This window comes from Ylistrum balloti, unplaced genomic scaffold (assembly GCF_031769215.1).
Source record: "Ylistrum balloti isolate Yb309-2 unplaced genomic scaffold, AGI_CSIRO_Ybal_v1 Utg369900, whole genome shotgun sequence".
Lineage (NCBI taxonomy): Eukaryota > Metazoa > Mollusca > Bivalvia > Pectinida > Pectinidae > Ylistrum > Ylistrum balloti.
This window is the reverse complement of record NW_026782028.1, coordinates 311,915-335,106: the sequence shown is the minus strand read 5'-3', so window position 1 is coordinate 335,106 and position 23,192 is coordinate 311,915. Positions and strand designations below refer to the sequence as shown.

At 35.4% G+C, this 23,192-nt stretch overlaps 1 protein-coding gene across 3 annotated transcripts; it reads left to right on the top strand.

Annotated features, from left to right (window-relative positions):
* Nucleotides 1-7,818: 7,818 nt before the first annotated feature.
* On the top strand, nt 7,819-22,655 carry LOC132546655 (polyhomeotic-like protein 1). 3 transcript variants are annotated; one of them, XM_060210379.1, is made up of 13 exons: nt 7,819-7,904; nt 9,322-9,607; nt 10,145-10,370; nt 10,940-11,103; nt 11,914-12,139; nt 12,897-12,949; nt 13,232-14,044; nt 14,178-14,375; nt 14,581-14,713; nt 16,089-16,253; nt 17,383-17,483; nt 18,163-18,336; nt 19,260-22,655. In XM_060210379.1, exons 2-13 carry the CDS (start codon nt 9,371-9,373, stop codon nt 19,455-19,457), a joined length of 2,688 nt encoding a protein of 895 aa, XP_060066362.1. In that variant the 5' UTR covers nt 7,819-7,904; nt 9,322-9,370; the 3' UTR covers nt 19,458-22,655. The 3 variants fall into 3 exon arrangements, with proteins under 3 accessions (XP_060066362.1, XP_060066359.1, XP_060066361.1); XM_060210376.1 differs by having other exon boundaries at nt 9,322-9,619; XM_060210378.1 differs by having other exon boundaries at nt 7,819-7,917; nt 9,322-9,619.
* Nucleotides 22,656-23,192: the final 537 nt, after the last annotated feature.

Sequence of the window (23,192 nt, the reverse complement as noted above, 5' to 3'; positions counted from 1 at the left end):
CTGCTAATAATGAAAAGAAAATTTGAAAGGTTATTGTAGTTAAACAGTTTTACGACAGAATCTCCTCATTCTGAAAAAAAAATCTCATTAAAATTGTGATTAAAAAGTTTCTAATTGAATCTCCCAATTTGAAAAAATTAATTTTCTAAATAAGAGGGAAGACATTCAGGAAATTTAATGTTGTTGATTTTCTTGAGAATGTTGTTGATGATTTCTTTCACTTATTAATGACTGAAAGATGAAAATTCAATTTTCCCTTGAGGAGTTTGTTCACTGGAATATGATTTTTGAAGGGGAAAAAAGTCATGGCTTCCCAATAACAGCTTCTGTATATCATATTATAGATGCTTCAATGCAAATTCAGCACATAGATCCAGGTTTATCTCCCATGTTATGGTTCAACAATATTTATACAGTATTTTTACCCACCGCTAAAGAAAAAATGGCATTATGTATATTTGAATTATTGCTTCTTAAATATTTTTACTCTTTACTGCTGTATTCTATCAATATCCTGTCAATATTTTTCATAAAATTATTTTGTTTTTGCGAGAGAATTCTTGTGAGAGGAAATGTTGGATTTTTTTTTCAAAGAAATGAGTTATTGAGAGATTGGTGGACATGTCTTTGGTAGATCAATGAACATTCATCTTACAGATAATTACATACTTCATCATAAGAAGCGGATCTTATTTCTATTTTTTTTTTATTTTTCATGAAATGACAAATACACTACACGAGGAGACTTTCTGCCTTTTCACTTTCACCATTCTTGCACTGTGAAAAAAGTGAATTTAACAATTGAGTGAAATTTTCACATGAAAGGAAATGTTGTTTAGGGGGAATTTCACAACTGGTGAAAGTCTTTCTGTTGGAGGGAAAAAATTTCCAAAGAGGTGAAAGTTTCCTAGTGGTGCCTGGTGCTGAAAGTTGAATTTTAATTTTCCATTATCGACCTGTATTGGTAAAAAAAAATCAATCTTTTCAAAATCTTCAGGAGAATTTTGTTCTACAGAAGTGTTTGTTATTGCGATTTGAGATTTTGAATTCTATAAAGAGGAATTTTGATCAATTTTATTGTCATGTAGAATTTATTTAACAGTGCCAGTCTTTCCAGTGGACCAAAAAAATACACAATTCTAGTCATAATATTGTTATTTACTGAATCTCAGTCGAACCAGATTATCTGTTCATTGATCTTCGAGAAGGTTCATAGAATTTGGTGCCATGTTCACTGATGTTGAAAGCAGAACTTTTGCCATATTTTTGCAAAATAAAATGTTATTTCATTTATAACTGTTTTGTCTTTTAATTAAGTCAACAATTTTCTCCAGTGTTTTGCTGTCTTAATATATCATCAATTATTATTTACTAATTTTGAAACTTAACAAAATACCATACGTATTCTTTTGTTTCACTCTTATCAGATGATATAATAACCTTGACAGCAGATAGGGCGAGGGGTGGGGCTGAGAATATAATATTTTCAAACTGCATTTTGATTTAAATCGATATCTTCTTCCATTGGCAAATTGGCCCCACCTCAAAATGATCTTTGTTCAGAGGATGATATACCCTAGAAGCAAAGTGATTATAGATCTTATAAAGTATACTTCCTAGTATACAGGTAAATCTGCCATCATGGCCACTGTTATACAAAAGGTCACTGGTTTTGAGTTCCAAATACCTGTTTGTAAGGTCACTAGTTTTGTGCCCAACGTATCTGTCTATAAAGATCTCTGGTTTTGCGTCCCTAGTACCTGTTTATAAAGATTTCTGGTTTTGTGCCCCAAGTACCTGTCTATAAAGATCTCGTTTTGTGTCCCAGAAACCTGTCTATAAAGTAACTAGTTTTGCGTCTCTATTACCTGTCTATAAAGATCTCTTGTTTTGTGCCCCAATTACCTGTCTATAAAGATCTCTGGTTTTGCGTCCCTAGTACCTGTTTATAAAGTAACTAGTTTTGCGTCTCTAGTACCTGTCTATAAAGATCTCGTTTTGTGTCCCAAGTATCTGTCTATAAAGATCTCGTTTTGTGTCCCAAGTACCTGTCTATAGAGATCTCTTGTTTTGTGTCCCAAGTACCTGTCTATAAAGTAACTAGTTTTGCGTCTCTAATACCTGTCTATAGAGATCTCTTGTTTTGTGTCCCAAGTACCTGTCTATAAAGTAACTAGTTTTGCGTCTCTAGTACCTGTCTATAGAGATCTCTTGTTTTGTGTCCCAAGTACCTGTGTATAAAGATCTCTGGTTTTGCGTCCCTAGTACCTGTTTATAAAGTAACTAGTTTTGCGTCTCTAGTACCTGTCTATAAAGATCTCTTGTTTTGTGTCCCAAGTACCTGTCTATAAAGTAACTAGTTTTGCGTCTCTAGTACCTGTCTATAAAGGTTACTGGTTTGGTGTCCCAATATAAGAAAATCTATGGTAATTTAACCTCTATACTAAGGTTTCTTGCCTGTAAAAGTAGACATATTTTCTATGCTCCCATGCATTGGCCTTTTATACTACATGATGGTCTGTATGTTGTTTGTTAATCAATGGGAAAAAAGCAACTTCTGAATGAAACAACGGTCGAGTTTGGACGTTTAAGATATAACTGGTGCATCTTATCTATCATAATCGGATGTTCTGTCTTTCACTTTTGATTAAGGTTTGTAAAACACCACTTACCCAATCGGCCTGTATCGTTCACCTGCTCTAGAGCTTATAACATATTTCATACAGATTAGAAAAGTCTTAGAACTTTTTTCATGCCTCAAAAATGACGCGATGACGTCATCAGCTATTTTGTTTCTTTTGTTGCTACTTTCACATTCAACCTACAATGTCGTGGTTGCCTCCTTTGAAACGGAAGTTTTATGGAAAATTGCAAGTCATAACTCATAAATTTTATAAACCATCCTTTCAAAATCTTGGAAAATTGCTTGACAATAGTGTCAAAGGATTCTTGAAAAGCTGCATATTGGATGTGATTGATTATATCTCGTAATATTCATATCGATCCAAAACCTCATCTCTCTTAATATCAACAAGTTACTGATGAAATTATGTATCTGGGGAGTTGTTTGAATATATAAAACATTTGACCTCAGTGACCTTCTGTTATGTATTATGGGTCTGTGCTTTTTGATAACTCCACAGGAGTTGTTTAAGATTTTGGCATGCTCCACACTGAACCATCTTTTAAACACAACGGTCCAATGCCACTCTGTAGGAGAAAACGTTTGGATATGGGGCAGAAAATTGGAAGACATGATGGGAACAGGAAGTCGGGGATAGGAAACTGGCTTTAATGGGGTTGGGAACCGGAAACTAGAGACCCAGTCCGCTCCCTCTACAATGTATTGTTTCATTGTTAAAAGATGATTAAATGTTGTTTTAAATACACAGAACACAATACAATACATAAAGCTAGAGACTGGAAGTGACAGGTAGAGTAACATGAGGAACTTCTACTCAAGTCTCTGTGTTGGAATAAACTTGGCCCATCGCGTGGGTCAAATATATTTGAATTTCCCATCAATTTCTTTTCAATTCCCAGAAGTCCTGGGATCATGATATTTGACCATAAGTAAGCAGTGGAAAAGGTATATTTAATTTCTATATATTTCAAAATATTTTTCCCGAACGACTTTACTTTCCAGCATTACAATGGACACCCTTATATGGATTCTCTCCAGATTTGTCCTTGTAAAACTATCGTTTTCGAGAATCCCGCGAGAGAGATTTTTTTTTACTATTTCCCCCCTAATCATTTGCGTATGCCGGATCGTGTATGGAAACCTGAAATGATTCAGGGTCTGTACAACTGTAGTAACATGTCCGAGGGACACCTATTTACGAGTCAGTTGTCTCCCTTTGCCCCTTTTACTGGTCATAAACGATGAACGAGAGTCCTTTTTATGGGGGATATTGATTCTCTCTTCTCCGTCCTGTAGCCGACGACGAATTTGCAAAGCCGCATCTATCTATAGCCACTGGTCGCAATACACAAGGCAGCTTACAACTAGCTAGTGTACACCGTGCGAACCTGTAGCGGTTTCCGCGGGTGACCGACAAGAAACTGAAATATTATGATTGGTGTATATCTGTCTGTATGTCATCAGGTCTTTACAACAATCATTAGGTATTTTCATCTTTTAATGTAATTTACAGATGGTCAGTTCAAGAACCACCGATGTTGTCAAAAGACATTTGGTTTGAAGATAGAAGAAGCGAGAAGAATCATATGAGCTTAAGGTTACAAAGAATTAACACGAGGCATTTTCGTTATGCTAACAAAGGTGGACAAAATACTTATAAAGTTTACTGGCGACGTACAACGTCGTGGAATTTCTGGACTTGACCAAAATACTACGAAGTAACCAGGCGAGAGTTAAATAGGAGAGAAGTATCAAAAGGGAGGTAACCAGGAGAGAGTCAACTAGGAGAGAAGTATCAGAAGGGAGGTAACCAGGAGAGAAGTAATAACGACATAAGTAACCAGGAGAGGTTAGCAGGAGAGGTAACCAGGAGAGACGGAACCAGGAGAGGTAACCAAGAGAGGTAACCAGGAGAGGTAACCAGGAGAGACAGAGCCAAGAGAGGTAGCCAAGAAAGATAACCAGGAGAGGTAACCAATAGAGATAACCAGGAGAGACGGAACCAGAAGAGGTTAGCAGGTGAGGTAACCAGGAGAGACGGAACCAGGAGAGAGGTAACCAGGAGATAACTAACCAGGAGAGAGGTTAGCAGGAGAGGTAATCAGGAAAGAGGTGAGCAGGAGAGACGGAACCAGGAGAGGTAACCAGGAGAGACAGAACCAGGAGAAAAGTAACCATAGGAAGGAAACCAAGTGAGAAGTAACTAGGAGAAACCAGGAGAGTAGTAGCTAGGAGAGATATAAGCAGGAGAAGAGTAACTTGGTGAGAAGTGACAAGGAGAGACGTTCCCAAGACAGGGTAACCAGGCAAGAAGTTAATAGGAGAGATAACCAGGAGAGAAGTAAACAGGAGACAGGTAATCAAGCAAGAGGTAACCAGGAGAAACCACGAGAGAAGTAACTAGGAGAGGTAATCAAGTGAAAGGTAACCAGGGGAGAAGTAACGAGGAGAGATGTTACCACCAAGTCAGAAGTAACCAGACGAGAGGTAACCAAGAGATAGGTAAGCAGATGAGAGGTTGTCAGGAGTAAGGTTACCAGGAGAGAGGTAACCAGGAGAGAAAAACCAGAGGAAATCAGACAAGAAATAACTAGAAGAAGAGACGTTTCCAAGACATAAGTAGCCAGGCGAGAGGTGACAGACATAACCAGGACAGAAGTAACGAAGACAGACATAACCAGGATAGACATAACAAGGACAGAAGTAACCAGGGCAGACATAACCAGGACATAAGAGCCCTCTCAACAATAATATATACAATGAATGTGACAACAGCTATGTAAGTTACAACTTATTTTTAAATGTAAAATGTAGTAGGGAAAAAAGAAGGGAAGAAAAGATGGGAGAGGAAGAGAAGCAATTGATTTAACAATCTGACGTAGTCAACGCTCATGTCTGGCACTATAACTGCACAACACATCATTCCTTCTTACACAGTTCATTAAAACACCATTGCTATAGGCCATCTCGTTCTCTTCAAGGCTTTCAATTAAGCTTAACTAAAGTGCCAGGCAAACATTCCTCGTAATTAATTAATAACATTCAATATTAAAATTAATATAGTTACAAGTAGTTATTAGGGATACAGAAAGGAGAAGAGGGCAAGATCACCAATTCACAGAGTGAAGTCAGAATCTGTTGCTGGCCCGCATGTATATATGTTTGTACGATGTGAAAAATATCTTCGTTTTCAGTAACGGCAAGTTCAGATTTTCCAGACAAAAGAATTTCGAGATTAATTGAGTAATACGGACGCAAATTTACAAACATGTTTGCTCTCAAAGTAGTATAATTAGGACATTAAAAAAATAATGATATGCATCTTCACAAAAATGTCCACAAGAACATGATGATGATACTACTAAGTTTACACGGTACAAATCGTTATTTAACGCACTGCAGTTATATCTTAATTTAGTATGAATTATATTTAAACGACGTGGTCCGTCACTAAAAAAAACAGTAGATTTGTTTTGTCTTGGACTGATAGCTTTTCTAAATATAGACACAGATGGTTGATTTCTTGTTTCATCGGGAAGATTGTTCCAGAGTTTAATAGTGCTAGGCAAAAAAGACAGTTTGGTATTAGTTAATCTATAATTCGGTAATACATAATCATTGTTATTTCTTAATTCATACCTGTTAAGATTACTGTTAACTGTTGGTAAAAGATCGTGTAAATAAGAAGGTGTTAGATTATTATGGATCTTGTAAAATAAAAAACAAATTTCTTCTATTTCGTCTGTTTTCTAATGATTCCGACCCAGTTTCGAAATATAATGCTTGCCTAGTAACGTAACTTGGTGGACTGGTCACAATTCTCGCTGCTTCTAATTGTAATTTTTCTAGTAAATCAGAATGAAATTTAGAACAACCACTCCAAACTTCACAAGAGTATTAAAAAACTGGCAGTATAAATGAGGTGTAAATTTTAGATAGAGTTTTTCTATTTACTAAAAATTTTAATTGCCTTGACCTTTTTTAATACTGACTGATATATAAAGTCAACACGAGGAAAAACCATAAGTCAATGAAGTATCGTAGGCAAACAAACGTGATACACTTAATAATTCATCAGCTATATCATTGATGTATATTAGGAACAAAAGAGGCCCTAAAATTGAACCTTGTGGAACTCCAGTTTTCAATTGTTTGGTAATTAGAAAAATGTTCACCTACAAATACTCTTTGTTGTCTTGATTTTAAATAATGTATTAACCAGTTCAGAATGTTTCCTGATATACCATAAGATTTAAGTTTTGATACTAGACCCTTGTGCCATGGAGGAGTGGACGGTCTCCCGCATGTTGTTCAGTGAAGTCATACAAAATATTATCTTAAACCCCGGAGAAAAGGGCTTTATCCATTGTTTCATTAATATTCACATATAAATTTAATCACTTTTATTTCATAAGGAGCCAATTTCAAGATTAATATGATCATAACATGGCTTAGTATGTTAGAAACCACGTGGTGCTAAATATTCAAATACATGCAAATTCAAATCCCAACAATCTTGCACAGACACCTCCGGAGAACTGCGCCGCAAGACAGAAATGTACGATGATCCCTTCAATAACAGTTTGATATACAATTTCCAAACTATGAACGCAAATTAGAACGTTTCAGTTTTATTCTCTCAATACAATATTGATAAGTAGAATTCTGTTAAGGCGTCATCCTAGGTTTTCATAACTTTACAGACAAGTTTGGGCCATTTCGTACTCTTAATTACATAATTTAATGAATATTTAACGTTCAAACTAACTACAGCGAAAAGCTGTTAACTTGTAATTAAATGCAAATATTCTGGCAACAGAAATGGAATTTGTCATATAATTTTATGACAAAACTACACGGACATTAGAGTAATGCAGACCGTAAAGTATTTTTAAAAATCAATCAACCCAGTCTACTATCATCAACATTTATATTTATCAACGCGACCTGGCTCCTTATTTGTTATTTTCACAAATTAAGTTTTGATAGATAAAGTATATTTTTTAATATACCTATATGTACTGTAATTTACCTATACGTTGTTTCAGCCCAATTCCTCTGTTTCAGTATTAATTAAGCTTTCATATTGTTTGACGATTTCCCGCGCCAGAAACTAGTTGCGGATGCACCGGAAGTCGCCGAAGATGTCCGGAAAATACCGAGTACTACAACAACATGGACGGGCGACGAGAGTTAGCACTAATGTGCGAGTAATGAGAATTGTTTTTCTATTCTGGAGACGAAGACAAACCAAAGCAAGGTATACATCACAAGTAAGGTTCATACTGGTAAGAAAATGATAAGCGTGCAGGTATGCAAATGTTTGAAATATTGGAGGAAATCTCTCTGGAGATCATGTTGGCACACAAAGGAAAGAAGTCACCAAGTGACAGCGCCAGCGGCTGATTTTTATTACAACAAGGATCTGTGTCCAGCATACCTCGCTCGGGAATTTTGATCAAACAATGAGACATATGGCTCGTTAGCTTTCATCAAAAAGTTACCATGATGCTTTGTGCTTCTTAATTAAAATCCTTAACTTTTGGAAAACAGACAGATCGGGTTTTGGCCTAAATATCTCTGGTTTCCACATTTGCCTACCGATGATATTTGTACAAATTCAAGCCCCTGTTCATTTTTCTTAAGCAGTTGATATGTCATACACCTTTTAATATATCGCAACAACACAAGCACGAAAGTTTAAGTATAACAGATATTTGCACACATTAGTAAATGATTCGCGTATTTCAATAATCTAAATGACCTACATCAGCTACGTAACCAGTTTTGACGGATTCAACATGTGAAAATGAAATCATGACAAGATACAAGAAAAACAAGATGGAAGAATGTTTTTCTTAAGATCGTGTTTTGAACAGGTAACAGTTCTTATGACTATTAGCATCAGTAAAACAATAAACACAACAAAATGTCACAATAAGGTCATGCATCACATATAACTGAATATAAAGTAACCCAGCACATTAATGAGACATGTCTGATGTAGTTATATACCATATGGTAAAAACTAAAACATGACAGGATACATTCTTCTATAGCAATATCTAAAACAATGCAACATTTATGAAAGTGTATTTCTGAAAATTGCAATATAGATGTTTTATCAGCACAAATGTAAAAAAAAACCCAAAAAAAATACAGACAAACAAAGCAAAGGTAATGCAAAAAAATAACAAAATGATGTAATTTGAAAAGGTAGAGATAGAAATGATACTGTCTCCAATTGTGAAGACTTAATAAACAAAAAAATGAAATCAAGGGGACGTGGACAGTGAGGTCAGACCAGATAATTACTGTTGATAAGATTGCAATATAAAGCAGGTCCAGAGTTCAAGTCTTGGTCAGAACCTGCAGCATTTTCACTTTCCTGTTACTCTTCTTATTAATTGATAAGTGCAATATTCCAGTTTATGCATTAATTAAAAATTGGAGAAAATATAATGAAATCAGATTAACCCATAATGTTTTTAATTTTTGATGAATTTGGATACAATACCTATTTTATGAGGAGTGCAATAATTATATATGGTTGGATATTAAACATAGTATGCATTGTCCAACAAATGTGTTCAGATTCTAAAAATGGTGTTGATTTTCTGTGATTTAATCAGTAACTGTACAGAGTTGTATAATAGTTCTGTGTTATTTCTTTTCAGACATCAAAACTGACAGTTTGTAAGTGATATATTGAATTTAAAAACAAATATGTCTGAACAACAACAGCAACAACAACAACAGCCTTCACAACAACAGCAGCAACAACATCCACCTTCTTCTGCACCTCAGCATCAACCAGCCCAGCAACAATCCAGTCAAGGACAACAGCAACAGGCACACCCCCAACAACAGCAGCAGCAACAGCAACAACAGCAGCAACAACAACAACATGTCCCCCAGCAAAACCAGCAGCAACACCAACAGCCCCAGTCCTCACAGCCTCAGGTACGGCTGGCCGTAAGTGTTACAAATATGATCAATCAAATTTTTTTGGATGATATGATGAAGACTTATCTTTTGTTTACACTCTCTAGGTACTTTTGTCAGTTTTCAACTACACAATCATAGCATTTAATGTTCAAAGTTTTAATGCAGAAAATAATGTAAAAACATTACACTGCACATTATCTATTGCATTAGGAATCTCAATCAAAGAAAAATTATGTTGGAGGCTAATTGAAATTCAATTGTACGAATATATTTGCCAGTGAAATTATTGTCATTCTTGAATCCAAGAATAAGGGTTATGTCCCTTTTATAGATAGGGAAATTGGATTATCACCCAAGGTCTGTTTGCACCCTTACTCTCCTTTGGTTCAAGATTAGAGACTAAAAGTACATATATGTAATGTTGTATTTAAAACCATGCCACTGTTATCATATAATAAATACTATTTAAATGCTGTGAGAAATGAAATCCAATACTACATGTGTTAAAAGATAGAAATAAAATGTATGATTTTTTCCCCTACGTTGTTACAGGTACAACAGGCACAGCCACCGACATCCCTGCATTCTGTTTCAAATATGGGCACTTCCCTACCAGTGACTTCCATGACAACTAATACCATGGCAACCATGGTTGCAGCAGGGATACGTAACCCTATACCACAGGTTCAGGTCATCCCACAAATGCACAGTCCACCGTACATATCACAGTTTCCATACAACCAGCAACAGATCATGCTACAGAATGCCGCCATGCAGGGTAAGCTTTGATAAACCTACAGATATTGTGGATTAATTGTATTAAGGTTTCCAGTAAAACTTTCGTGTACTGTGATCTTAGTCTGTTTCACTAAGTTTGCTGACAATTTGAAATCAAGATTGTTAAAATGTATTGCTGGAAAAGAATGTACATGCTTATTACTCATTAAGTTAAGTAATACAACAAATGAAATAGGTTGAATGTTAAACTGTTTTATGAAAATCAGGATCATCCTTTTTAAGGAAAGAAAAGTGATTTATTTGCCCTTTTATAAAGAAACATGTCAACATTGTTATCAAGTCTTGAGACCAAAAATGATACACGAGTCAAAACAATGATGACCAATATTTCATTGACCACTTTTTAGGGACTTTTCATCGAAAAAACTTTGATTTTAATCAAAACTATTGAAGTTGTATACTAAATTTGTTATTACATTGACACTCTTGTAAGATTCTTTATTCAATATTGACTAAAACAACATTCTACATTTGGTAATTTGAACTAAATAATATTTTACAGAAACAACTTTTCTGGGAATGAAATTGTCCAATTTTTGTGTTTTTCAGCTGCCATGCAGGCCAGTGCTATGAACATGAACCTAAACCCACAGCAGCTCAACATGAATATGAACATGGCGGCCATGGCGATGCAGCGACAGCCTCAGTCTGTTAATAATAATCTAAACAGTCCTGGCAACCTCTTGTCACCCAGCCCAACAACACCAACCCAGGTAAGTATCTTATAAAAATATGTCAGAAAAAATCTATTGTCACCCAACCCAACTACACCAACCCAGGTAAGTATCATACACCAAAACATCTTAAACAAGAGGCCCATGGGCCTTAACGGTCATCTGACATCAAATACAAGATTTAAGATTTTGAACTCAAGAAGTCGAAAATGTGTTTTGAAGATGGCGGCCATGCTGGATTTTGGACCAACTTGAAATTAACAAACTTTGGTCAGGATCATGTCAATATATAGAACTAGAAGTTGAAAATGTTTACGCCGGACGACGCCGGACAAAAGGCGATCGCAATAGATCATCAGACCCTTTGGTCAGATGACCTAAAAACCTGTCATCATTAAATCCCACCACACCAACCCAAGTAAACATTACTTAAAAAACACACCTGAAAAGATCTGTCACCACAAAACCTGGCTACTCTCAGGTAAGCCCTGCATAAAAATTGATGAAAAATAAGCCATTACTGAGCCGAAAACACAATTCCAGGTAAATGTCACACAAAAAGCTGAAACAGAACAGCAGTATGTAACAAGCAAAGAATCAGCATTGCTTGGTAGATCCATGTGTCTTAGGAATGAATAAAAACTACAAGTTTTAATAAAGCTGTTTTTGAAGGGAATTGTTGTGCTATTGAAGTTGCTGATCAAGAATGCATGTTTTATCTACAACATGCATTAATGTTATGCTTTAATTTAAGAGAGAATGTAAAACTTAATATTGGAAATATGAATCTGGAAAATAAATTGCTGTTGTAACTTTGAGATGTAATTTATGGTTATGCTTTACCAACAGCAAAACCCAGGAATGAATTTCAGCTCTGCAGTCACATCGCAGGTCAGCAACAGCAACGTGCAGTCTTCAAATGGGAAAGGCGGCTCAAATGGCAACAAAGGACAGACAACAGGGATGGGTCAGATACAACAGGCACAAGCTACAGCTTTGGTGGGAGGAAAACCTATTATGCCAACACAAGGCATGCAGACTGGTGGTCCCCAACCATTGGTGTTATCACAACTCAGTAAGTACTGTTGTAAATGTTTAGTCACTAGGTAAACTCATCTCCACACCCCTACACTACTCTACACAAGGCATGCAGACTGGTGGTCCCCAACCATTGGTGTTGTCACAACTCAGTAAGTACTGTAGTACTCTCTAGGTAAACTCATCTCCACGCCCCTACACTACTCTACGCAAGGCATGCAGACTGGTGGTCCCCAACCATTGGTGTTGTCACAACTCAGTAAGTACTGTAGTACTCTCTAGATAAACTCATCTCTACGCCCCTACACTACTCTACACAAGACATACAGACTGGTGGTACAACTTAGAATGTCATCTGTAGACTTGAAACCCCAAATAGAGCCCGAACAAGTTCATGGAAATTTAAATCCAGATGAAGGGGCTATTTGAATAAACTTGTCTTCTCATGTTGATGAAAACCTCAGACGAAGATCCAAGTTGCATGGTTCGACTTGCCCTACCTGTGGCGGTTTTTGTGTCTCAGGCAGCTGAGAAAACAGCAGGTCTGTGTGGTTGTGTCCTTTGGCAAGAATTTTACCTTAATTGCTCTAGTTGGCATGCAATAGGCCTCCCATATGTTGTTCAATAATGAAGTCACCAGCTACTACAAAGAGACATCTCCTCACAATGTTCCTGGCTGTTCACCAAGCAATAAACCCTGAAAACCAACAAATAAGCATAGTACTGCTTTTTATTTATAATACCTGTATGAAATAGAGTCCTTTTACAGGTTTTTATGTATTTACTATTTATAGGTGTGCTCCCTAACCCACCAGTGGCTAACACACAGGGATTTGTTGCTGGACATGTAAGTAGTACTTTTAGAAGTAAATTTTAAAGTGATAGTTCTATACAGTAGTTTTCTTTGATATTATCACATGGTATCACCCTAGTGCACTTGTTAAATGATTCTATGTCTTTGATACCTATCAATGACATACTGTCGTAGACCTACCTCCCTGGGTGCTTTTGCTTGAAAGTAGAAGTCCATATAATTTAATGAAAATAGTGCAATATCTTGCGTATAAACTATTCTTATGTAAACTTCATGTTTATCTTGTGATTTTTTTATGAAATGTTTTATTCTCAGACCAAAGGACAGTCAATGTCCCTGAGCCAGGCTGGTCAGTCACAACTCATCAACACACAGGCACCGATACGTTTCTCTCAACCCCAGATTGTGTCTAGTACGGGTCAGATAATCTCCTCTCATGTCCAGCCCATGTTAGCCAATCAAGCGGTCCTGCAGGCCATGGCAAGTCTCCAGCAACAGGGGATTCCATTGGCTCATCAGCAACTCCTCTCTGCGCCTGGCCAGTCACCAACCATCTTATCTGCAGGACAGTCACTTTTCTTACGGCCTGCTAGCCAGATACCAACACAGCAGGGTATGATGACAGCCACAGGTGTTCAGACTATAGGACCAGCCATGAAAGGTGGTCGCATGGAGATGCCACAGAATTTGCAGGTCAAATCTAATCCAGGGTCAGTGGCTTTGTCCAAACAGGCAGCTGGAGGTCAGTCTGCAGGTAAAGCTATCCTTCCATCATTAGTTAAAAGTAACACTGCCAAAATACCGCCAACACAGATGATAGGCCAGAGGACAAAGTTATCTATACCAAGTCTGCCCCGAACACCAAAGGGTCGACCACGCAATCAAAACAAGAGTACAGCAGTGACAACTGCCACTGCAGCTACTAACACTGTGGCATCAGCCTTAAAAGCCACTGCTGCAGCGACAAGTCAGTCGAAACCTGCAACGCCAACTACTCAAGTTGTGAATCTGACCACGCAGGCAAAGAGTCAGTCGGATTCAGAGTTAGAAGCTGCAAAGAAAGCTACACCACTTGAATCAACTAGCAATGGAATCACAGAGGCCAGCCAGGCAGAAGTTGGACCTAAGGTAAAATTAAATTAATTATTTGGGAATTATTTCGAATGAAAATAAATTACTTGCTGATAATGTAGAAATATTATTATTTCAAGATTTGGCTAAGTGCTCTGTAAACCATTAATAAAAATTGTGTTATTTTTAGGAACCCCCTGCTTCAGATCCACATCTGGTGAACTCAACAACAGACCAATCAGAGAACCCAATGGATACCAATGAGAAGGTGGAAACAGTTGCTGTGGCACCGATTATGGTGGAGAAACAGCGGGCTATTGTGAAACCTCACATCCTTACTCACGTGATAGAAGGGTTTATCATACAGGAAGGGCCAGAACCCTTCCCTGTAAGTAACCAGTTCAACTATCAATTTTCAAATGTTTATGTATGTGTATGTTTAAAAGAACTGATAAATTGATCCAGCAATCAAGATTCTAAAAACTTTTTCTGGGATCCACCAGTTCAGTTTCTTTCGTACCCCAAAATTTAATTGTTCAGAGCTGTGCTCGTAGATCATCAAAAAAGAATTCTTTTTTATTTCTGTTGTCTAGGTGGAGAGGTCTTCACTACTCACTGAATTTATCCCACCGAAGCCTGGACAGACACCTTCTGACGACAAAGAAACAGACCTAAACGGAGAATCTCCGATGGAAAGTAGCCACTCTTCTCTAGTTAACAAAGCAGGTAAGTAAATTCTGTAAATGTCTTATATTAGATATTTTTACATGTGATATATTATTATCTTTACTGTGAGAATGCTGTTGTATTTCTGGTGTGAAAAGGAAATCTGACATATGATAGCAGTGATGATATAAAAAATCTTACATTATTACAAGTGATGGTATAACATTTCCATTATTACAAGTGATGGTATAACGTTTCCATTATTACAAGTGATGGTATAACGTTTCCATTATTACAAGTGATCGTATAGCGTTTCCATTATTACAAGTGATGGTATAACGTTTCCATTATTACAAGTGATGGTATAACGTTTCCATTATTACAAGTGATCGTATAACGTTTCCATTATTACAAGTGATGGTATAACGTTTCCATTATTACAAGTGATGGTATAACGTTTCCATTATTACAAGTGATGGTATGACGTTTCCATTATTACAAGTGATGGTATGACGTTTCCATTATTACAAGTGATGGTATAACGTTTCTATTATTACAAGTGATGGTATAACGTTTCCATTATTACAAGTGATGGTATAACGTTTCCATTATTACAAGTGATGGTATAACGTTTCCATTATTACAAGTGATGGTATAACGTTTCCATTATTACAAGTGATGGTATAACGTTTCCATTATTACAAGTGATGGTATAACGTTTCCATTATTACAAGTGATGGTATAACATTTCCATTATTACATTTTACAAGTGATGGTATGACGTTTCCATTATTACAAGTGATGGTATAATGTTTCTATTATTACAAGTGATGGTATAACGTTTCCATTATTACAAGTGATGGTATAACGTTTCCATTATTACAAGTGATGGTATAACGTTTCCATTATTACAAGTGATGGTATAACGTTTCTATTATTACAAGTGATGGTATAACGTTTCCATTATTACAAGTGATGGTATAACGTTTCCATTATTACAAGTGATGGTATGACGTTTCCATTATTACAAGTGATGGTATGACGTTTCCTTTATTACAAGTGATGGTATAACGTTTCCATTATTACAAGTGATGGTATAACGTTTCCATTATTACAAGTGATGGTATAACTTTTCCATTATTACAAGTGATCGTATAACATTTCCATTATTGCAAAACCTATTTATTGCGATTCTGTAATTGGTGTTTGCAAGGATGGGATGGAATCATCGAGAATAGATACAAGGATAAAGTCGTCATGAGAGACCAACAAATTCTAATTGATAATTTCCATAAAAAGTTCATAATCATTTTACATGTAGATGACTAAAATAAAGGTTTTGTCTTTTATGCCACAGGAATTGTTGCTAGTCTCATTTTTATATGACAAATAGAAGTTTCCTCCCAATTACTACAGAATTGATCATTTTCAACAGGGGAAAGCACAAGAAGACCATTTGTCAAATGTGAGTTTTGTGGTAAAGATGAACAATCTACAAGGTTTAAGAAGTCAAACCGGTTTTGTTCAATGCCGTGTGCGAAGAGGTTTAATGTTGCTTGTTCACGCCGTATATCCTTGTTCAGGGTTCGTGGTCGACCACGTAAGTAGTCTTAAACATGCATCCCCTTAATTTTCTAAACTTTATCACATTTAAATTTGATTTTTCTTCAACAATTAAAAAAAACCAAAATGGATTATGTATATAGAATTTGTTCATAAAGAGAAAATAGTATACAAGTTTTGAGTGTTAGGAATACATATTTACATTTGCATTGCCAAGCACACTATATTACTAGAAAAAGGAATATACATTAGGATATGAAAACTTGTGCCATTTATGCAAGGTTCATGCAATGTAAATAACTGAATGATGAACCTTCATAACACCATGAAAGATAGAGAATTGACATTCAGTCTTTATATTATCAAATTATTCATACTGACCAGACAATTTCCCTAAGCAACGCTTCAGGAAATAAAGTGTCTTTGAGGCAAACTCATTTCTTTTGATAAGTAGAAATTCTGATAGATATAAAAATGCAAAGACTAGTGTCGATGCTGAAATGCCAAATGCCTCCTCCGAAAAGATTGCGGAACCCATTTACCTATCAGGCTCATCTGTGTTTTGGTATTATGATCAATAATTAGTAGAAGAGGCAGAGTATTTGTAAGGTCTACTCACATTTCACTTGATTAGCTTGGTCATTTAGTGTAAAAATCTTCAGGGGAATTAATCTTCAGGCATGTTCAAGTATTTTGATTTGACTAAATTTCAGCTTGACAATAAATTAGAGCAAAAGCTGTATGTAGATTTAAAAATTTATACAATAGACGTAAATTAATTTCTACATAATTACATCTCCCAACTTTTGGGGCGGGGGGGACCAGATATATATTTTAAAACAAAACATTTTCATAGGGCTCAATTTTGTTTTTGATCGGGTGGATAATTATAGCACAATAAATCTACTTAAACTTATTTGAAGAGTTTGAAGGTATATATGATTTCATGGATTAAGTGTACCTTTGATGTCAACCAAAATTAATCTTTCACAAAAATTAGTGATTTTTCAGTAGTAAAATATTCAATATGATATTCACTAGATTGGTACTTCTGAAAACAGAAAAGTAAAATTAACGGTTCTAACTACGACAAAGATATTAATAATAAATTAATTTCTGAAATCTTGATATGACGTTTTGTTAGTTCGCCTCTGTTTTTGTTTCAGCTTCACTAGCAGCTGGTGGCAAGGTAATCAAAAAGAAACCAATGTTTGGGGTGAGAAAAGGCTGGCGACAAGGTGGACGTGGATCGCGCATGTCATACAACGTTAGTATACGGTCTTATGTTGTCATATTGATGTGGTATTCGTGTTGGAGACTTACTGTGGTGTGATTAAAGAATGGGGTACTACTAGGGGAATTTTATGTGTCTAAGAAGAAAGGAACAGCTCAGTTCACTTGGTAGGGAGATTGGGGCGAGGGATAGGATCTGAAACCGTCGTTGGACAAGTTGCATTATTGTTTGGTATTAAGTTTTGTTAAGGTGAATTATGGAGAATGTTTTTGTAAAACAAAAAAAACTAAACAAACAAAACGGGAAAAGACAGAATAGGCAAATGGTGTCAGAAAAACCCAAAAGCTTGCCTGATTGATCAGTCCTATACTATTTCACTAAGTAGCCAAAGAATTTATGAATATAAAATGGTTTTGAAATGATGGATTATGGTGTACTAAATGTCAATACTCAGCAATTTTTTTTTTTTTTTCTCATCTATTGGAAAAAAATAATGTTCAACTAGATGTTTCAAAATTTGGTCTGCAGGTACAAACTGAAGACAGATTTCAGTAAAATAATTTTTACATTTAGTATGAATGATTTCACCGGTGTACACCAAGGCTAAGATGTCAGTATTTTATTGTATCTACACACATATTTCACCAAATATGCATCAACATATAGTCATAATAATGAAGAAAAATCAATGTTTACCCTGTTATGTCTGCAGCTCTCTGGAGAAATGGACGTGGATGACAATAGCCAGTTTGATCATGCGGAACAGAGCAGTTCTCCAAGCTCTGAGAACGAAAGCAGCATGACACCTGACTCACCAACCACAGTACAGGGCCAAGGGGATGGCGACTACCAGGACACGCCACAATCCAACCCAGCTCGCTGGAATGTAAGTATCACAGCCTGAATAGCAAGTTAGATGTTAATATTACCGAGCTGTCGGCTAATGTTAATCACTTTTGTTGGCCCGGATGGTAGCTCGCAACGGGTTTTGCTGTGGGAGGAAAATGGAGTACCCAAGGACAACCTATGTAGTCAGGCTGGTGACCCCGCCCCCCTTCCCCATATTTTTTTCACATCTGCTTGGGGAATAGGAATTTATGCATGTATGAAAAAAATTCTACTTTGACTTTCAGAACAGTCCAAGAGACTAAATATTATTTCTTGATCTTTGTTTTGACATGTAGGGCACTGCAATAGAAAAATAAAATTGAAGGCTGATTTTGTTCCATTATTATATATAGTAAAACAACGCTGCGATATTTGGAGTTCGGGAATCATTTCAGCATTAAGAATTTCTAGTGTTGGTCATGTCTTTGGCTTCACTGAAAGCATATGAGAAGATAGTATTTGAATTAATTCAGTCTTAATGAACATCTGATGGTCAAAGGCAGTTCCGAAAAAGAAGATAAGAAAGACTTTGTTTAAAAGAAAAAGCTTTTGTGCCACAGACATTTTACAGGAGGTTGTGGGGGTGTGCTATCCATGTCAATCTGTCTAAGGGTCTGCTTCATGTTCCATATCATAGTCACATATCTTGTGAACTTCTCACAGATTTACTGTATAGAATCTTTTCTAGACATAGTGTCTTTTCTTGTTTCTTAAACAAACATGACACATGTGTATCCATGAAAAAGCTTATGCAATGAAATACTTTTTGAAATAGTATATTGTCAAAAGAGTTGACGACTCTGGTTGAAACTACTCCGAAGTACTGTAGCTTGTGGTACTTTAAGTTTTGTGCATCATGAAAAATGTGAACATATTTGCAAGTTTGAGTAATAATATGTAAGTTTGATTTTCTACTTACAGGTTGTGGAAGTGTATGAGTTTATCAAATCTATGCCTGGCTGTGCACCATATGCTGAAGAGTTCCGATCGCAAGAGATTGATGGTCAGGCACTGATGCTCCTTAAGGAGGATCATCTTATGACAGCCATGAGCATGAAACTTGGACCTGCCCTTAAAATCTGTGCTCGTATTAACAGTCTGAGAGACGAGGCTGTGTAAATTGTCAATTGTGACTTTTCAATGGAATAGTTATAATTCTCTAGAAAATTTTTTAGATGGAAAACATGAATCAAAGGATTATGGATGAATAATGATAATTATTCCTGAGATTATACCCTGAAATATGGTTACATTTCATCATTGGTTTGGTGAATAATCTTAAATTTCATCTAAATAACAGATGAGATCTTTTGACTTTCATAAATCACTGAGTTATTGATCGGGTCAGTTGGAGGACCCTTTCAAAGTTCATTTAGTGCTGATACAGTCATACAGTAAAATCATCAATTTTTGTGGTGTATTTATTCTCACTGATTTTGTGGGCCCTCCTATTGATTTTGTGGGCCCTCCTGTTGATTTTGTGGGCCTTCTCGTTGATTTCGTGGGCCTTCTTAATTCACAAATTTATATGAGTAGATTTATTAAGCTATTTTTAGTCACAAATGTTAAGTGTCGATGAAATACTTATTTGAAAAAAACCTTGAAAATAGAGCCCCACAAAAATATATGATATTACAGTATACATGTAAAGAAAATGCTGGTATTTAAGATATATTAAGTACTAGTGTGCTTGATTGTTATATAAACCATTATCTTGCTGTGGTATACATTTGATAATTCATGATCGATTTTTTAGATATATGACAACTTTCATCAGAATTCTTGTCTATCGAAAACATTAAATATGTAATATTTGGTGCAAAAAAAGAGAGGAGATGGTTATTTATTTGTTGTGTACAAAAATCTGTGTGGAGTATTCGTTTTGAATAGTAGAGGTGAACAAAACAATACAGGACGTATCATCCTGTTGATGTAAGTCTTGAAGTTTCTGTTTTTTATTGTTGTGCAATCATTGGTGCAAAAATGTATGACACACTTCGCTGCTAAATGGCTACTTCAACAAGATAAGATGTGTGAAAATGCATTCGGATAAAATGTGTGGAAAATGGGTTAGATATTATATACAGCGTGTATATAGGACGGACACTGTAGTATTCATTTGCTTTGTGTACTGATGGTAACTTTGTCATCTTCATCATATTGATAAATATTTCTTCATGCAATTCTTAAATGTTTGTACGCGTATTGGACGTTTCACCTTTTATTTCATGTGTTTATGCGCCATATCAATGGAAAGTGCATGCTAGAAAGTCAGAAGATGATTGGTCTACATGTGTTTTACAGCCATCATATTTTGAGAGAGTGTGAGAAAGGATGCAGAAAAAAGGAGGGAAAGATGAAGAAAACAAGATACATTTGAAATTATTTAATGCACAAGTGGACACTATACAATGGTTCAATCTTAATCACAGACAGGTCAAAGGTTTATGATATTATTAACCTTGTGTTACTATTTTTAGAATTTTAGAAACAGCAGGTTCATATTTTCTTTTACTTTATCATTGATAAACATTGCTCTCTTTGGGATTCGCAACTTTTATAAAAATTTTTTTAGATAAAACGTCTTCATTCTATATCTACCAATTATGGACTCATTGTAAAGATGTGATTTTTTAAAAGTGATAAATGATATTTACCTTATTTAATATCTCATTCCTGGGCGAAAGTAAATGTGTACCTTTATGAAATTTGGTAAGTACACTAAATGCTTAGATAATAAATACTGTTTGAAATCTTCTGAAGTATGATTATTGTGGGAAGTTTGGTGTGTTGACAAATGAAGTTGTGGTTTCAGAGTGATCAATTTTTACATTTGAATTAGATGTCTGTAATTTTATATTTCTGTTTGTTTAACGTTTTTAAATTTTGATAAACCTGAAATCTTAGACATATATAAGGATAATATTCTAAATTTTCATCTGTTGTAATATTCAATTTCGATTGCTTAGAAATTTTTAGCAATTTTATGCCATGCCAAATATGTGATTTAAAAATTCTCAAAAAAAAAAAGAGATGAATGGAGATGACCTTCTTTACTTTCATCAGTGTTGTTGCCTTGCATACTTAACTTTCCTGCATATAATATCAGAGATTTATAAAACCATATTTCAAAAATTTAGATTGATATGAAACAACTATGAACAGATCTGTGTTTTATGTAGCGCTCATGTCATGAAACATGAAAGCTTCCTTTTCAGCAGACCTTGAGGTACTTGTAGTTTAAAACTTTTTCCCCCTTTGATCTTTCTAATACATGGGTAGTACGTCAGATAATGGCATTAAATGTGGCTTAAATTCTAGCGATTGCAAGACCTATTTTTCCTTTTCAAACCAGACCCAGGTTTTGTCAAAATATTTTCCAAATGGATATTTATAGCATATTCAATTACAAACAAGTTACAGCAATTGTTTATTGTATACGAAAATGTTTGTTTATTGTTTATTGAAAAACCTATAAAATGAAAATAGTAACCAAAGAAAATTCTTTAGAAATGAGTGTGAAATGACATATTTTTCAACGAATTTGAAAATTGTGTCATGTTATAGAAAATAAATGTTGGATTAGATAAGAAAGAGGACGACAAAACAATGGATGGAAGGTTGATAATTGTGCCATAGTTTATTGTAAATAAATGTGAGTATAGTACCTTATAGTGCCCGTTTTTAAACAGGTTGAATGTAAAGTTGTAGTATTGAATCACTGACTCTATATTACCTGAAAACAAACCACAATATCAAGTTGAATCGACAGGGTTGTGAAAAAGCTTGAAAGGACAATTTTCAATGTTGATCGTGGGACTGCTGGACAAATGATTACTGGAGTGCTGGATGTGTAAATTAATTTTAGATTTAGTAAACTCTGCAGCGACTTCTCTGTAAATCAGATGTTTTCTCAATAGGTTTTCTGTTGGTGTTATGATATTAGTTTCATGTAAAATTAGAATTAAAAGAGTGTTATTGGGAATTTTTATCCGATATCGTCATTCAGCGAAATTTTCATTGTGTACTGCCATCACTTTTCCACAAACTTTCATTATAACACTATGTCGTATTAAACAAAGGAAATTGCATTGAGTCTTGACACATTACTTGCTTACATTTGTTGTTAGTATCACAAAAGGAAAACAGATGCTAGGTTAAAGTCATAAAATTAAAGATGTTTAAATAGTCATAGATTTTAACAAAAGAAGAAATTGAGAAAACCTCTGATTGAATGATTTTCAGAAACAATGGATGTACATTATATTTACACAACGAAACGGCATTAAAACATTGATGTGAAGATATGAAAGTGAATGGTGTTTTTCTTTTCTATTTTAAATTAAAGAACTCCAGAGACCTTTGGAAAACTGTGAAAGTTAAAATTTGTGTAACAGTTACCTCCCTTGAAGCATCAACTTCTTGGTATGATGTCGATCTGATTTGAATGTTTTTTGTATGAAATAGCATTCTTTCTTCAGAAAACCCATTTGTGTACTTCAACGTACATTTAAGATACTTTTTTTATAAGCTCGTCGAAAGACGGGACATATTAGATTACTTATGTAATAACAATTAAATGGAATTCATTGAGGCAGTTTTATTGTCATGGAAGCTTGGTAACTTAGGAAGTGTCTACGGGGTTGTGAATCTGTCATAATGGGAGATTTTAACATTGATTTCAGCAAAAAGTCTGCTCACCAAAAACAACTTCAGTCACTTACTTCAAAGATGGATTATCGACAGCTTATAACGGAACCTACCACAGACTTTGGTACAACCATTGACTTGATGTTTTCCAATACTGATAATAAACTTCTTACAGGTGTGATAGAAACCTTCTACTCTGATCAC

Coding starts and splice junctions, on each gene's coding strand:
- LOC132546655 (XM_060210376.1), top strand. CDS start 9,371: ATGTCTGAACAACAACAGCAACAACAACAACAGCCTTCACAACAACAG. Junction 11,104..11,913: donor GCCCAACAACACCAACCCAG/GTAAGTATCTTA, acceptor CTTTACCAACAG/CAAAACCCAGGAATGAATTT. Junction 17,484..18,162: donor GATCGCGCATGTCATACAAC/GTTAGTATACGG, acceptor TTATGTCTGCAG/CTCTCTGGAGAAATGGACGT.